This window comes from Mustela lutreola, chromosome 5, assembly GCF_030435805.1.
Source record: "Mustela lutreola isolate mMusLut2 chromosome 5, mMusLut2.pri, whole genome shotgun sequence".
NCBI classification, from domain to species: domain Eukaryota; kingdom Metazoa; phylum Chordata; class Mammalia; order Carnivora; family Mustelidae; genus Mustela; species Mustela lutreola.
The window spans coordinates 151,228,464-151,243,108 of NC_081294.1; the positions used below are offsets into that span (position 1 = coordinate 151,228,464).

The 14,645-nt window shown below is 48.3% G+C and overlaps 1 protein-coding gene across 2 annotated transcripts in view; it reads right to left on the reverse strand.

Annotated features, from left to right (window-relative positions):
* The window catches only part of ADAMTS2 (ADAM metallopeptidase with thrombospondin type 1 motif 2), a 216,554-nt gene that overhangs the window by 31,920 nt on the left and 169,989 nt on the right, over positions 1–14,645 (reverse strand). For both annotated transcript variants that reach the window (XM_059175887.1, XM_059175886.1), the window contains exons 9-10: positions 14,147–14,279; positions 12,783–12,896 (exon numbers count right to left, since the gene is read on the reverse strand). In XM_059175887.1, coding sequence (XP_059031870.1) covers positions 12,783–12,896; positions 14,147–14,279 — 247 coding nt within the window. The remainder of the gene's footprint in view (positions 1–12,782; positions 12,897–14,146; positions 14,280–14,645) is intronic.

Consider the following 14,645-nt stretch of genomic DNA (forward strand, 5'->3'; position numbering starts at 1 on the left):
AGCCAGAGGCTTACCAGGAAAATCAGAGAAGGAGACAGAGAGAATCTGGCGAATACCACTGTCCTGGGGTGGGAGTCGGGGGCTGTCTGGTCAGGGAGACGATGCACAGGCCCAAGGCTGTGGCCACTGGGTTGGGGGCAGTATCAGTGGCTGCACACTGCAGGGCAAACAAAGTTTATGGAAACAGTACAGCCAAGTCGCTAGACAAATAAACAAGCAAACAACAGCACGGCAAAGGTCCTGGGCATCATCAACATCCAGAGTCTCTTCAATATATCATCTACAATGTCCAGTTCCACCAAAATTTCTGAGACATGAAAAGAAACAGGAGAGTGTGAGCCACACATGGGAAAGTAAGCAGGTGATGGAAACTACCTTTGAGGAGGTCCAGATTTTGGACTTGGCAGGTAGATTTCAAAATAGCTCCAAGAACAAAAGGGAACCATGTCTAAAAAACTGAAGGTGAGGAAGGGACAATGTCTCATCAAAGAGAGAACATCAGGAAAGAGGCAGAAACTACTACAAAAAATGTAAACAGAAATTCTGGAGTTGAAAGGTCAAAAACTGAAGTGGTAAATTCACCAAGGGCTCAGCAGTAGATATGAGCTGACAGAAGACAGAGCCCATGAACTTGAATACCTATCAGTAGCAATTGTGCAATCTGAAGAGTGGGGAGAAAAAAGAACAAATAAAAATAAACAGACCTCTGAGAAACATGGTGGGGGGGTCACTGAGGTGTTAGAACGAGAGGAGACAAAAAGGAGCAGCAAATATTCAGAGACATGATGGCTGAAAACTTCTAAAATTTGATGGGGTAAAAAAAATAACCGATACACCCAAGAAATTTAACAAACTCCAAGTAGAATAAATGCAAAGAGAGCTATACCCCAACACATGATATTCAAGTTGGTGAAAGACAAAGAAAATGCCAAAAGCAGCAAGAGGAAAATGGCTCATCATATATAAGGAAAGCCCAATAAAATCAAGAGCTGACGTTTACTCAGAAATAATGGAGGTCAAGGCAGTGGCGTTAACCAAGGATAACCAATAAAACTATCACTCAACAATTAAGGTGAAATAAAAATATTCCCACACAAACAAAAATAGGAGAAATCATGGCTAGCAGATTGCCCTGTAGGAAAATACTAAAGGAAATTATTCAGGCTGAAAGCAAGTGATGCCAAAAAATAATTCAAATTCACATGAAAAAAACAGAGTGCTGGAAATGGACAATTTTCTAGAAAAACACGGACTACCAAAACTGATTTAATAAGATACAGAAAACTGGAATAGACATATAATAAGTAAAGAGATTAAATGTGTGATTTAAAACTTCCCCCAAATAATAGCCCAATCCTAGATGGCTTTGATGGTGAATTCTACCAAATGTTTAAAGAAAAATTAACACCACTCCTTCATGAACTCTTCCAAGATAAAGAAGAAAAAAGAAATCCCCCAGTTTATTCTATGATACTAGCATTACCCTGACACCAAAACCAGACAAAAGGCACCACAAAAAAAAACCTGTAGACCAATATCTTTTATGAAAACAGACATCAACAAAATCCTCAACAAAATCCTAGCAAACTAAATCTAACAGCATATTAAAAGCTTATACACCACAACCAAGTCAAGTTTATCCTAGGAGTGCAGGGTTTAATATCTGAAAATCAATCAACATAATTAAGCCATATTAACAGAATAAGGAATACACTGTATGACTGCCTCAAGACTCAAAAAAAGAAATCTGGCAATAGCCAACATACTTCCCTGAAAACACACACACCCCTCAGACAAGGAACAGAAGAGAATTTCCTCAATCTAATAAAGAACATCGAGGAACTATCCACAGCTCACATCATGCTTAATGAAGAAGGAACGAATGATTTCCCCCTGTGATCAGGACCAAGACTTCTAGTTAACATTGTACTGGAAATTCTAGCCAGGACAAGCAGCCCAAGAAAAAGAAATAAAAGGCATCCAGATTAGCAAAGAATAAGTAAAACAATTTCTATTTGTAAATGACACAATCTCACATATAGAAACTTCTAAGAATCCACTAAAAAACTATTAGATCTAACAAAAATATTCAGTGAGATTGCAGGGCACAAGATCAGTACAGAAAAATCAATTGTATGTCTATGAAGAGTTAATCCTGTGAATGAACTGGAAGTTGAAAATCTATCTACAATAGCATCAAAAGAAGAAGAAAACGCCTTAGTAATAAACTGAACAAAAGAAGTATAAAACATGCACAATGAAAACTATAAAACACTGTTAAAATAAAGATCCAAATAGACAGAAAGACATCCCATGTTTATGGATCAGACTGTTAATATGTCAATACTCTAGAATCAATGCAATCCTATCAAAATTCTTGCTGCAGTTTTGCAGAAATTGAAAAACTCCTCCTAAAATTGATATGGACATCCTCACCAATACTTGTTATTTCTTTTCTTTTGGGTTCTAGCCATTCTGAAAGGTCAAAGGACAGGAAACACGCAAAATAATCTTGAAAAAGAATAAAGTGGGACAACTTGCATTTCCCTACTTCAAAGGTTAATACGAAACTATAGTAATCAAGAGAGTGTGGCTCTGCCATTAGGATAGACAAACCTACTGAGGGAACAGAATGCAGAGTCCAGAAATGAACATTTAAAAGCTGTCAGTTGGTTTCCAACAAGGGTAACAAGATGATTCAACAGAAAGGGAAGTCTCTTCACCAATGGTGCTGAGATGACTGGATGTCCACATGCAGAAGGATGAAGTTGGACCCCTACCTCACACCTTTCATGAAAGTCAACTGAAAATGGATCACAAACCTAAAGGTAAGGGCTATCCTCAGAAGGCAACACAGGAATAGATCTTCCTGACCTAAAGGCAATGGTTTCTTAGATATAACACCAAAAGCACAGGCAAGAAAAGAAAAAAAAAACCAGATAAATTGGATCTCACTAAAATTAAAACTTTTTGTGCATTAAATGACAGTGTCATGAAATTGACAAGACTACTCACAAAACAGGGGACGGGGGAAGTATATGTAAACCATTTATCTGATAACCCCGATAAGTGACTTGTATTCAGTATATATAAAGAACTCCCATAACTCAAAAATAACAGATAGATAAGTCAATTAAAAAATTAACAGAGGACTGGCGAGGATGCGGAGAAAGGGAAACCCTCCTACACTGTTGGTGGGAATGCAAGCTGGTGCAGCCACTCTGGAAAACAGCATGGAGGTTCCTCAAAAAGTTGAAAATAGAACTGCCCTATGACCCAGCAATTGCACTACTGGGTATTTACCCTAAAGATACAAACGTAGTGATCCAAAGGGGCATGTGCACCCGAATGTTTATAGCAGCAATGTCCACAATAGCTAAACTATGGAAAGAACCTAGATGTCCATCAACAGATGAATGGATCAAGAAGATGTGGTATATATACACAATGGAATACTATGCAGCCATCAAAAGAAATGAAATCTTGCCATTTGCGACAACATGGATGGAACTAGAGCGTATCATGCTTAGCGAAATAAGTCAAGCAGAGAAAGACAACTATCATATGATCTCCCTGATATGAGGAAGTGGTGATGCAACATGGGGGCTTAAGTGGGTAGGAGAAGAATCAATGAAACAAGATGGGATTGGGAGGGAGACAAACCATAAGTGACTCTTAATCTCACAAAACAAACTGAGGGTTGCTGGGGGGAGGGGGGTTGGGAGAAGGGGGGGTGGGGTTATGGACATTGGGGAGGGTATGTGCTTTGGTGAGTGCTGTGAAGTGTGTAAACCTGGTGATTCACAGACCTGTATCCCTGGGGATAAAAATATATGTTTATAAAAAATAAAAAATTAAAAAAAAATTAACAGAGGATATAAATAGACATTGACCTCCCAAGACATATATATATATATATGAATCACCACTAAGCACACGGTGAAGAGATGCTCAGCGTCATAGGTCACTAGGGAATTGCACATCAAAACCACGATGAGATGATACTTCACATTCCCAGGGATGGTTACAATAAAAACACAGATGATAACAAGCTTGGGTGTGGAAAAATCAGAACTGTCACACAGTGCTAGTTGGAATGTAAAAAAGGTGCAGCTGCTTTGGGAACCAGTCTGGCAGTTTCTCAAAATATGCAACAGAGCTACCATAAGATTTAGCAATGCCACTCCTAGGTACATATCCAAGGAAAGTGACACATTCTGCCCATAACTTGCATGGGAATGTTCACAGCAGCATTTCAAATAATAGCTTTAAAGTAGGAACAATTCAGATGTCCATCAACTAATAAATGGATGAATAAAACAGAACATATCAATACAATGGATGAAAATTCAGCCACTAAAAGGAATGGAGTACTGACCCATGCTACAACACAGATGAATCTTGAAAACATTATGCTAATTAAGTAAAGCCAGACACAAAGGACACATGTTATTCAATTCCATTGATAAGAAATGTCCGGAAGAGGAAAATCTACAGAGACAGAAACAGATTAGTGATTGCTCAGGACTGGGGTGGGGCTGAGGGGAGAGGATGAACCACAGAGATTGCTAATGGGGATGGCACTTCTTTTTGGAGTGACAACAATGTTCTAAAATTTGATAGTTGTGATAGTTGCACAACTCCGTGCATATCCATTTATTTATTTAATTTGAGAGAGAACATGCACAAGAGGGGGTAGGATCAGAGGGAGAAGCAGACTCCCCACTGAGCAGACCCCAAGAGACTCTGGGATCATGACCTGAGCCAAAGGCAATCACTTAACCAAATGAGGCACCCAGGCACCCCTCTGTGCATATTCTGAAAGCTACCGAATTTTACACTTCAAAATGGGCAATTTCGTTTTATTTTTTTAGAAGTGATTTATTTATTTGAGAGAGAGAGAGAGAACAAGCAAAGGGAGCGGCTGGCAGAGGGAGAAGCAGGATCCCCACCGAGGACCCCGACTTGGGACTCAATCCCAGGACCCTGAGATCATGACCTGAGATGAAGTCAAATGCTTACCTGACTGCGTGGGCAATTTTGAATGCGAATTGCATCTTAATAAAACTGGTGTGTGTGTGTGGGGGGAACGACCAGGTGGTAGATGGCATTGGTCTATGTGTGACAGCTTGCCAACTCTGGCTCTAGCATGTTGAGGGACATATCCTCTTTTTAAAATTATTGATAATTTAGAGAAGTTACTGGTGGTGTCATGGGAACATTTAGAGGAAGGAATCTAGAGACTCTGGTGCTCCAGTTTGTTTCGGGATGTGGCTTTCAGGGCATTTGGAGTTTTCTGGGTCAGAGCCTGATTTTAAAGGTAGCACTCAGTAACTGTTGCTGTTGACTTTGTTACTGTCAACATTGTCAACATTTCATGTCAAGTCAGAAAGAAGTTTAAATGCTTCTCCCATGTGTTCATCAGATTTACTCCCCTTCATTAACTGGATTGTCAAATGTTTCAAGAACCTGTCGGTTACTTCCCTATGGTATTTATCTCTTCTGCCTAATGACCGGCTGCTTTGGGTTTGACATCGGAGTTACCTCTCCTGATTTACTTACTCTCTTTCCCCTTTTGTTTTCTATTAATTTTTATCTGAAATTTTTAAATACATAAATTTGAAAATGACAGAAGAAAGTACTTTTATCCACCTATCCAAATCAAAAGGCTGGCAACTTCTCCCTTATTTTATTGGAGCGTTCCAGAACAACTTTTCAAAACTGCAGGGCAACTGGCATATTTAGGCTTCATCAACATTTCGAATCAACTTTTTTGCATCCCATTTGCACTCAGATTTCTTTCCTGGTCTTTGAGATTTTATTTTAGCACCCCTTACACTTTGTAATACATATGTTGTGAGGCGTGGACAGCTTTTCCACAAGCAGACCATCTGGTTACACTTAGCCTTTTTAAAGACACATCCAAGTCGGATCTGTGTTTCAGGGAGCCCATCTGCAAGACAGACCCCAAGCAAACATAAACTCTTGTCAATATGGAAGCCACCGTGACCTCAGGCCCAGCTGAGGCTCCTTCTGTCCAATGATCTGAGGAGGATGAGTCATACACACTGCACATGTTCCACAGAGACCCTGAGTGAGTTGGCAATGTGGTGGGAGGAGTGTCCCTGGATGTTACTCCTGTACCTCAACAGCTACAGTAACTTAACTGTACGAGAAAGATTCTGAGGCCACGTAAATGAGCCAATAACCAGACCTCAAATGCAATTTCTCCTTAGCCAAAGCCACAAAGCACCCATTGCCACTTTAAAGCCAGTGACAGAAACATACTGGAGGGAAACGGAGAGGGAAAAAGAAAAGTGAACTTAATTGATTATGGTTAAAATATCTTACTTTTGCAAAATTTACGAAAACACACGACCATGTGAACACATGGCGAGGCCCCTCCTGGGGCCCAAGGGGGCCAGTGAAAGTGAGAGGCCCCGGAGCTTAGGCATCCTAAGTTTCATGGTAAATTCACCTCTGCTCCTCTCTCAAAACCTTCCCAGGCTACAGGATTCAGACCAGCTCTTCAGCCTGGCATCAAAGGCCCTGCATGACTGGCTCCTACTCACCCCTCCTCCTTTATATCCCGCCACCATGCTAGGTGCCTGGAGCTGACTGCTCTCTGAGAAGACCACACTGTCTTTCCTCCAAGCCTCTGGGAATGCCTCTGCTCAGGAGGCCCATCACCACTCCAATTCCTTCGCCCACATCCCATGCAGCAGACGCCAGAAGAGATAACCCCTTCCAGGCTCATGCTCACACTTGAGTCCCTCTCCAGGAAATGCCCACAGCCAACGTGTGCTGCCTCACCCAGAGTCATGCCTCTTTTCTGGGACCAGCCACAGCCAACCCCTAGTTAAGCCAACTCTGAAGTTGTGCCAACCCAGAGCTTTGGGTGGGGTCTACTGAGCTCAATACTGTGGCAGTATTGCTGTTTGATGCCTCATTCTCCCCAGAGATGGTGATCCTGCCAGGGCTCCCCAGAAAGATGGCTGCGGCTGTCATCTCCATGCCCAAGTCACTACCAGGCATCCCTCCTGGATCTCATCTCTCAGACGGGCCTTTCTCTGCCTTCACTACCTCTGGGCACATCTCTGTTTGGGAGGCTACCCCATCCCTTCTTTCCTTCCTTCCTTCCTCCCTCCCTCCCTTCCTGACACAGGCCTCTCACCCTCCCTAACCCACCGAAGGAGTCCCAAACCTGCCTTCACACCAGTGTGAGGCCTTGTGAGGTCTGACAGAGGCTGTCACCCTCTGGATTCCCCTTCCTGGGCTCTGGGCAAGTGGTCAATGGCTCCACCGTCATAAAGCTGGCATAGCGTTGGACAGCCTGGGTCAGGCAGGCCTGGCTGCAGGCCACTGCTGATGCTGGTCATGTCCTTCTGGGCCATAGTTACCCCATCTCTCACCCCAAAGTGCCCCTCACTCAACCATGGAAGGGAAGGGAAGAGCCCACAGAAATGCTGGCTGGTGCACCCTAGCTGGTGGTGCATGTTGGGGGAGGGTGGCTGGAAGACAAGGAAGAGGGCCCAGGTAAAGAGATGCTGTGGAATGAATGTTTGTATCCTTCATATTCATATGTGAATTCCTATGTGAGATTCATATGCATATGTGAAAGCCTAAGGCACAATGTGATGATATTAGAAGGTGGCCGCCTTTGGGAGGTGACTGGGTCACAAGAGTAAAGCCCCTTCTAAGACTGGTGCCTTTATAAGAAGACATGAGAAAGAAGATTCTGCAACCTTCACTAGAACCCAACCATGCTGGCACCCTGACCTCAAACTCCAGCCTCCAGAACTGTGAGAAATATGTACTGCTGTTTAAGCCCCCAGTCTATGGCATTTTTGTGGCAGCAGCCCGAGCTGACTAGGACACAGAGGGAGTGAGTGCTTCTGGCATCTCTGAAGGGTGGGACTGGGACCCAACCTCTAAGCCACTGCTGGTGGAGGGAACCAAGGACCTGGAGGATAGAGGAAGCCAGAGAGTGGCCTCCTTGTCCCTGTTGGACAAATCGGTCCCAAGTCTGGAAAAAGGGAATTGGGCCCAGGACAACTCAGAACATCCCACAGGCCCGCGGTGTGAGGGACAACCTCCTCCACAGACTCAGCTGCAAACACACAGATGCAATACTCATGCTTTGTAGAAAATATGAAGTAAGACAGAAAGGGAAAATTACCCTTCATTCCACAGCTCAGAAGCCATCCTTCCAATATTTTGGTTTATTTCCTCCTGGATGACTGTGAGCACTTAACATTACCCAAACAGGAACAATTTCATACTCTGATACCTCAGCACTATTATTTTAAACAAATATCTTTAACGTTCTTAAAATGCTCTATAAACATATGTTTAAATGCCTACAAATATTTCATGGAACAGAAAGAGAGGCTTGAACATTTAAAAGCACAAAGTTTCTTGTCCTGAATGCATTCTAAGCCCAGGACAAGCTGACGGGGCTGCCTCTTGGGCTAAGCACCACGGAGAGCGCTTGGCAGGGGCAGAAAATTCTGCGGGGTTGCTCTCAAAGCCTGCCAGGCAGGACTGCTCAGTTTCAAGGAAGTTCCTGTTTAAACAGTGTGTCCCAAGCAGGGACCACAGGCCAGAAGCCTGAGCTGTGAGGGCCAATGAGCTGGACATTTAGGTGACTTGCTGGAGGCAGAAAAGATGGCTCAAGGTCCCACCTGAGGAAGGAGACCCAGGGCTCCAACTTCCAGGCCAAGATCCTGGGCTATCCCTGTCACTATGCCTGCCCGCCCCTTCTCAGTTCTTCAGGGAAACAGGAAGCTTGACACAGGAGCACCGGGGCCTTTCCACCGGGCCTGTGTCTCTGAAACAGAATTCATGAAAACTGGAGGTGGGTGTCACTTCCCCAAGATGCTGCATGCTAATGTGAGAGCACATGGAGGACTCTTTCCTGCCCACAGACACACTAAGGCAAAAGCCATCTTTGACCCCCCTCCTTGGGCCAGCATGTCACCCTCTGCCCTGACCCTGGCTCACGCAGGGATGGCAAGGTGAGCCCACCAGCCTGGCCTGCAGGGCAGAGATACCTGGGAGCACCCTCTGTGCTGGGCCTGACCCTGCTCTAACCTATCCAGGGCATGCCTGTTGCCAGCACCCTGAACAGGTGGGACAGGAGCAGACTATCACCAGGGCCTCCTAGGGAGCCATGTGGAATCACCCAGTTTTTTGTTTTCTGGATTTGGACCCTAAAGGACTACCCCTCCCAGGATTAGCCAATTTCTAGAGACAGTAAACAACTCATGCAATTGTGTGACTTTTAAATGCAAACCAACCAACCCAGGGGTTACAATCCAAACACATCCTCTTGTCACCCCAGGGGCAGGTACCAGATGACTAAGGGCTTGAGCCCAGAGCCCACTGACATCATTCACACTGGTCAAACTGAAGCCTGCTTACCCTGCCTCACCCCTCCCTTTCTACAGAAACCACAGTTACCCCCCATCCTTCGCCTCCTGACCCACCCTGGTGCTTCCATGCACGGCTCCCTGCAGTCCTTCCTTCTGGGATCTGTGAGATACAAACTCTTCCACTGGTAATCATCTTCCAGTCTATTGGCCTCACCCCACCATTTATACTAACATGCCGTATTTTAAAACACCACCCTTCCCCATGTCATCTGCCCTCCCGGGCTTTCCTCACCAGGTTCCCGCTCTATATGACCTTCCACCTGGACTGCTTGGCTCACTTTCCCCTACTGCTGGGCTTCAAGTGGTGGTTGGTGACAGGGAAGCCTCTCTGAGCTTCCTGACAGGCCGCTCCTGGGCCCTGTTCTCCCTACCTGTCACAGCCACCTCTTACAGCTCATGGCCGACTCCCACGGATGGTGAGGTCTGAAGGAGGCAGAGGGGGCTGATACATGCAATGGATGTGAATGAATGAATGAATGTGGACCTGAGGTGACCAGGCAGCCAGATGCGCAGGCCCACTGCCCGATGTGCAGGCCCCGTGGGCCCCTTTGCCCAAGGGCAACACGCTCACCTCTCCCCTCTCAGCCAAGCCCACCTCTTGACTCTGTGGGAGAGCTGTGCACCACTGGCTCTTGCTCCTTACCACCCTAATCCCCTCTGCTTCATCTCTCTGAGGCCGGGGGCCCTGAATCCCAAGAGTGCTACTGACACCCACGGCCACCTACCTGGCCCCCACAGTGTCCAAACCCAGGGCAGACTGTGAATGAACTGTGAAACCAAAAGTTGGAAGGTGGGTGGCTCTTTGTTATGCTCTCTCCAAGTCATCCCTGTGTGTGGAATATAGATCTAGATTGTTCTATCTCTGGGAAACGGTGGGTATGGCAACCTGAGTAAGCAGGGGCACAGTCTGGCCATGGAGGCCAAGGGGGAACAATATGCTTGGGAGTTGCTGCGGGACAGTGTGCACAGTGAGGATCCCAGGCAGCCACAGTGTGTCCCGAGGCTGAGCTCTGGCACCCCCTGCCCGGGGCTGGAGCCCCCAGAGGGACAGCTGAAATCTTCATCGCCCTCAACCCTGAGATGTCCTGCTATTTCTCCAACCCAGTCAACCTCCTCCTGCTCCTGCCTCACTCCCCTCTCTCCCTGCCCCTGTGGCTTTTCTTGCAGGGAAGGGAAAGGTAAGGGAGGGCTGCCTTCCAAATACAAAACTGCACGTAGTAATGAGTAACATATTGAAAAATACAAACACACACAGGCAGAGGAGCCTGATAGGCCCCCCAGAAGGCACCCCTGCCTCTTCCTCTGCGCCTCCACCCACAGCCTCACACATCAAGAATTCCTGATCTGGGTCAGTTTGTGCCCTGTGCTCTGGTGAGCCAAGGCAGGCTGAGCCCAGCCCCAGCTCTGCCCCCAACACACCCAGCACAGCTCTGTTTTTTTAAACAAATAAAATGTAATTGTCTGTACTGGACTAAAATGAATGAAGGGCAATGGCCAGGTCAGTGGTTTCTGAGAGGAGAAGCACTTTGGCCACCTCTGTGCATCTTCTTCACCAAAGCCTCCCCTTGCCCCACAAGAGAAGGGGAGCCAAATGGCCAGAAGCGCAAGCATTCCCTGGCCCAGCTTCTCCCAGCGGCTGGGGCTTCTGTGGGGAAAAGCCAGCCCTGCAAACCCGGGCGAGCATGCCTGTGCAGGGCCGGCTCCCACTCCATCCATGTTCTCTCTGTGCAGGGTGGGATGGAAGAAAGCGAGGATGAGGGAGGGGTAGGAAGCCCTACTGAGCTGGACTCAGCCCCCAGACCAGTGTTTACTGAGCTCATCACAGGGGTTGTGGCAAATGCGTCTAGGCCCCCACTCCCTCCACTGAGCTCCTGTGGGGAGGAGGGCTACATGGTCAGTTCTGGCTTTGTGAGGTCCCTGGCATATTATTAAAACAACATCCCACCTCCAACTTCTAACAGTTCATGGGGTGGGGGGCATAGCTCAATCACCTGGGCGCACCCTTAAAAATACCTGTTCCCAGATCTTCAACAGAAATCCGTACACATATGTGCATAGCAGCACTACTCACAATACTAAAAGGGGGGAAATAATCCAAATGTCTGACAGATGAGTGGGTAAACAAAGTATGGTCTAGTCCTGGAGCGGAGTGCTACAGTACAAATGAACCTTAAAAGCAGCCAGGTGTGATTCTGCTTCTATGGGATTCCAGAAATGGCAAATCCACAGGGATGGAAGGCAGACCAGCAGTTGCTGGGGGCTGGAGACAGGAGGGAAATGGGGAGTGACGGCTTAATGAGGTCTCCTTTTGGCGTGATGAAGAAGTTCTGCAACTATATAGTAACAGCTGTAGGGCACCGCAAATGTACTAAAAAGCCACTTACTTGTATACCGTGGTTAAAATGGCATTTTGCCATAATTTATAAAACAAACAAACAAACAAACAAAAAAACCAAAAGCCAGCACAATCCCCGATCCTTACCTCAAACCAAAACCTGCAGAGGTGAGTCTGGGTATCTGTATCTTTAAGAAGGTGTACCAGGAACTAAAATTAGCCAGAATTTAAGAACTACATAGAAGCAGCTCAGGCGCAGGTGACTGGGGGCCTTTGCAGGCCTGATATTGGGGCCTGTGAGCTGGAGCAAACACCCCACTCCTCACCCTGCCAGGTGCACGGGGCTGCCTGTGACCCGGGCTGCTGTGACCCGGGCTTAGGCTCATCGGCATAAGCCAGCCCACAGTGGGTGATTAGCTAATGAGCAGGCACGTGCTTTCATCTGAGCCTATGAGAATCAAGCCCAGAGTTTTGGCCAAAGGACACCATGAGAAAAGCCCATCTCCTCTCAAATCGCTGGACAGTGGGAAGTGGGCCTGGGGGGCTGGCAGGTGCTGGGAGCAGCCACAGAGCTGTCTCAAGGAACAAGTATGCTTTCTAGGGGGGCACACATGGAGGCCCCAAGAATGGACAGGCTAAGCCTGATGCTGAGCCTCAGAACCCAGTGGCCAACAGCCCCCAGTGCTGGCCTTAAAGTGAGGTGACTCAGACACTCACAGTGTCCACTGGGGGACAGAAGGCTGCTCCTCAGAGGAGGGGATTCCCAAGTTGCAGGGGGAGGGCAGTGCTTGAAACACAGAGACACCATGTCTTTGGAACATCAGGTTTAGTCCAATAGAGAACTAGTGCATTGGAAGTAGAAGGCACAGAAACTCTGGAATGTCTCGTGAGGAGAGTTACTAGAAAGGAGGCAGGGGTCCCCTGAGAAGGCCTCAGACTCCTCCCCACCCATGCAGCACTGCCCATCCCGAGATCTGTGCATATCACACTGCCTGCCCTCTGCTCCGACTCACCTTGCCGGGTGCACACATGGTCCCATCCAGGGGGGGCCCCTTCTTGGTCTTGCAAAAGTAGGGGTTGTCAGGGTGGCTACACCACAGCTGCTTGCAGGGGTCGAAGGTCCGGAACTGGAAGAGAGCACTGCAGCTCGCCCAGTTGCCTCCCATTGGAAGGCCCCCCCCCGGGGACCCACCCTTGTCCCCCAGGGTCCTCTTGGACACAGGCACAGCTTGGCTTCCCCACACAGGCCTGTGTGGTGCCCTGGTCCCCATGTGACTCTGAGGCCGTGAGGACCTCCAGAACGCAGTGGCTGTTCTCCCCACCTCAGCCTCCAGGCTTTGGCCTGCCTGGAGAGACAGCTGGGAGCCAGTGTACCTAGCAGAAAGGCTGGGTGGGCATCCCTCTGGGCCAGGTAGGAGTGGCTGGGAGGGGCTGTCACTGCAGGGCCCCACGGGCACCTACTGTACCTCTGCTGAGGACTTTACCTCCTGAAGCCCTCCCCTCTGCCCTTCTTTTGCTTCAGTCTTGGCCTCTGCTCCCTGTACCCCCCAGTCACCTCTATTCTGGCCTTTCTCCCTTCTGTTCCCATATCCTTTCCTCCAGGATGTCCCTGAGGGATCCAGCTGAAACTCAGACCTGGCCATGCCATTCCCCACTTGAAACATTTCTAGAGCTCCCTGTTGCAATGAGAATCAAGCCCACCAAGCTCTTTAGGCAGCCATGCAAGAGCTTAGACCACCTGCATTAGGGGTTGCTTGCTCTGTGGTCTTAAGCACGTTACTGAAGTGCTCAGTCCCCTCATCTCTAAAATGGGAATACTTCACTTCCTTCCTTCCTATGGCTAAGAGGAGCATTAGGTCAGATGCTAACGGACACTAATGCTCTTGCCACACTGCATTGGACAGGATGGGACCCATCAGCAGATACAGTCCATTCTGATGAGTGGGGCTCCTGCTGCTGACTCTGCCCTGGCGCCAGACCCCAGTAACAACTGGTTGTTCCTCTGTCTGCTATGTGCCCATACCTCTAGACCTCTGCACATGATTCCTGCCTTCTGGAATGTCCTCTCCTCCTACATAGCCTTTACACCTCACTTCTTTCTCAGGGAAGCCCTCTGAATGCTGCAGGCAACACAGGGCCTCACCAGCTCCCCTACCCCCCATCCCTTGCAGATCCCCTGGCCAGTCACCAGGACCATGTCTGGCCTGGCCGGGTAGGCACTGGTGCCGAGCAGGTGAGGGCCTGTGGGTGCAGAGGGAGAGGCTGCCGTTCTGGAAGCTAGCTCTGCCCTGTCCTCAGGAGCTACCCCAACACCAGTCACCTCCTAAGAAGCAAGCCCAGATGGGGCAGGAGCACCCGGGGGTGCTCGGACACTCACCGCCGTGCACATCATGTAGCCCAGACCGAAGTCGAAGCGGCACTGTTCATTCATGGAGTAGTGCAGCCCTGGGAGCTGAGGCAGCGCCGGCCAATCATGGGCAAAGGGGTCGTCCCGCAGGCAATCATAGGAGCTGTGAGGGACACGTGGCCACCACAAGCAGCCTTCAGCAGGGAGTGGCCAACTGCAAGGCAGCTGCAGCTCCTTCTGAAGCCATGGTGGGGGCCTGTCTGCACCTCCAGCCCTCAGCCGAGCTGCCTCAGTGTCCCCGCTATATCTTGTATTGATGTAAGTTCCCCGGGCATCCCATTAAAGGTACAGCTGGTGTGCCCACCTTCCATTCAAGGCTGCAGCCCCAGACAGTGGGATCTCCTCCACCACGCACACACTCATCTGCGCTGCTCCCCCTTCCCTCCCCTGTACCTCGGGCTGCAGGACTGAAGTCTGAGGCCTAGGGCTGGGCCCAGGCCCATGGCGGAACTTGGGGCATCCATCCTCC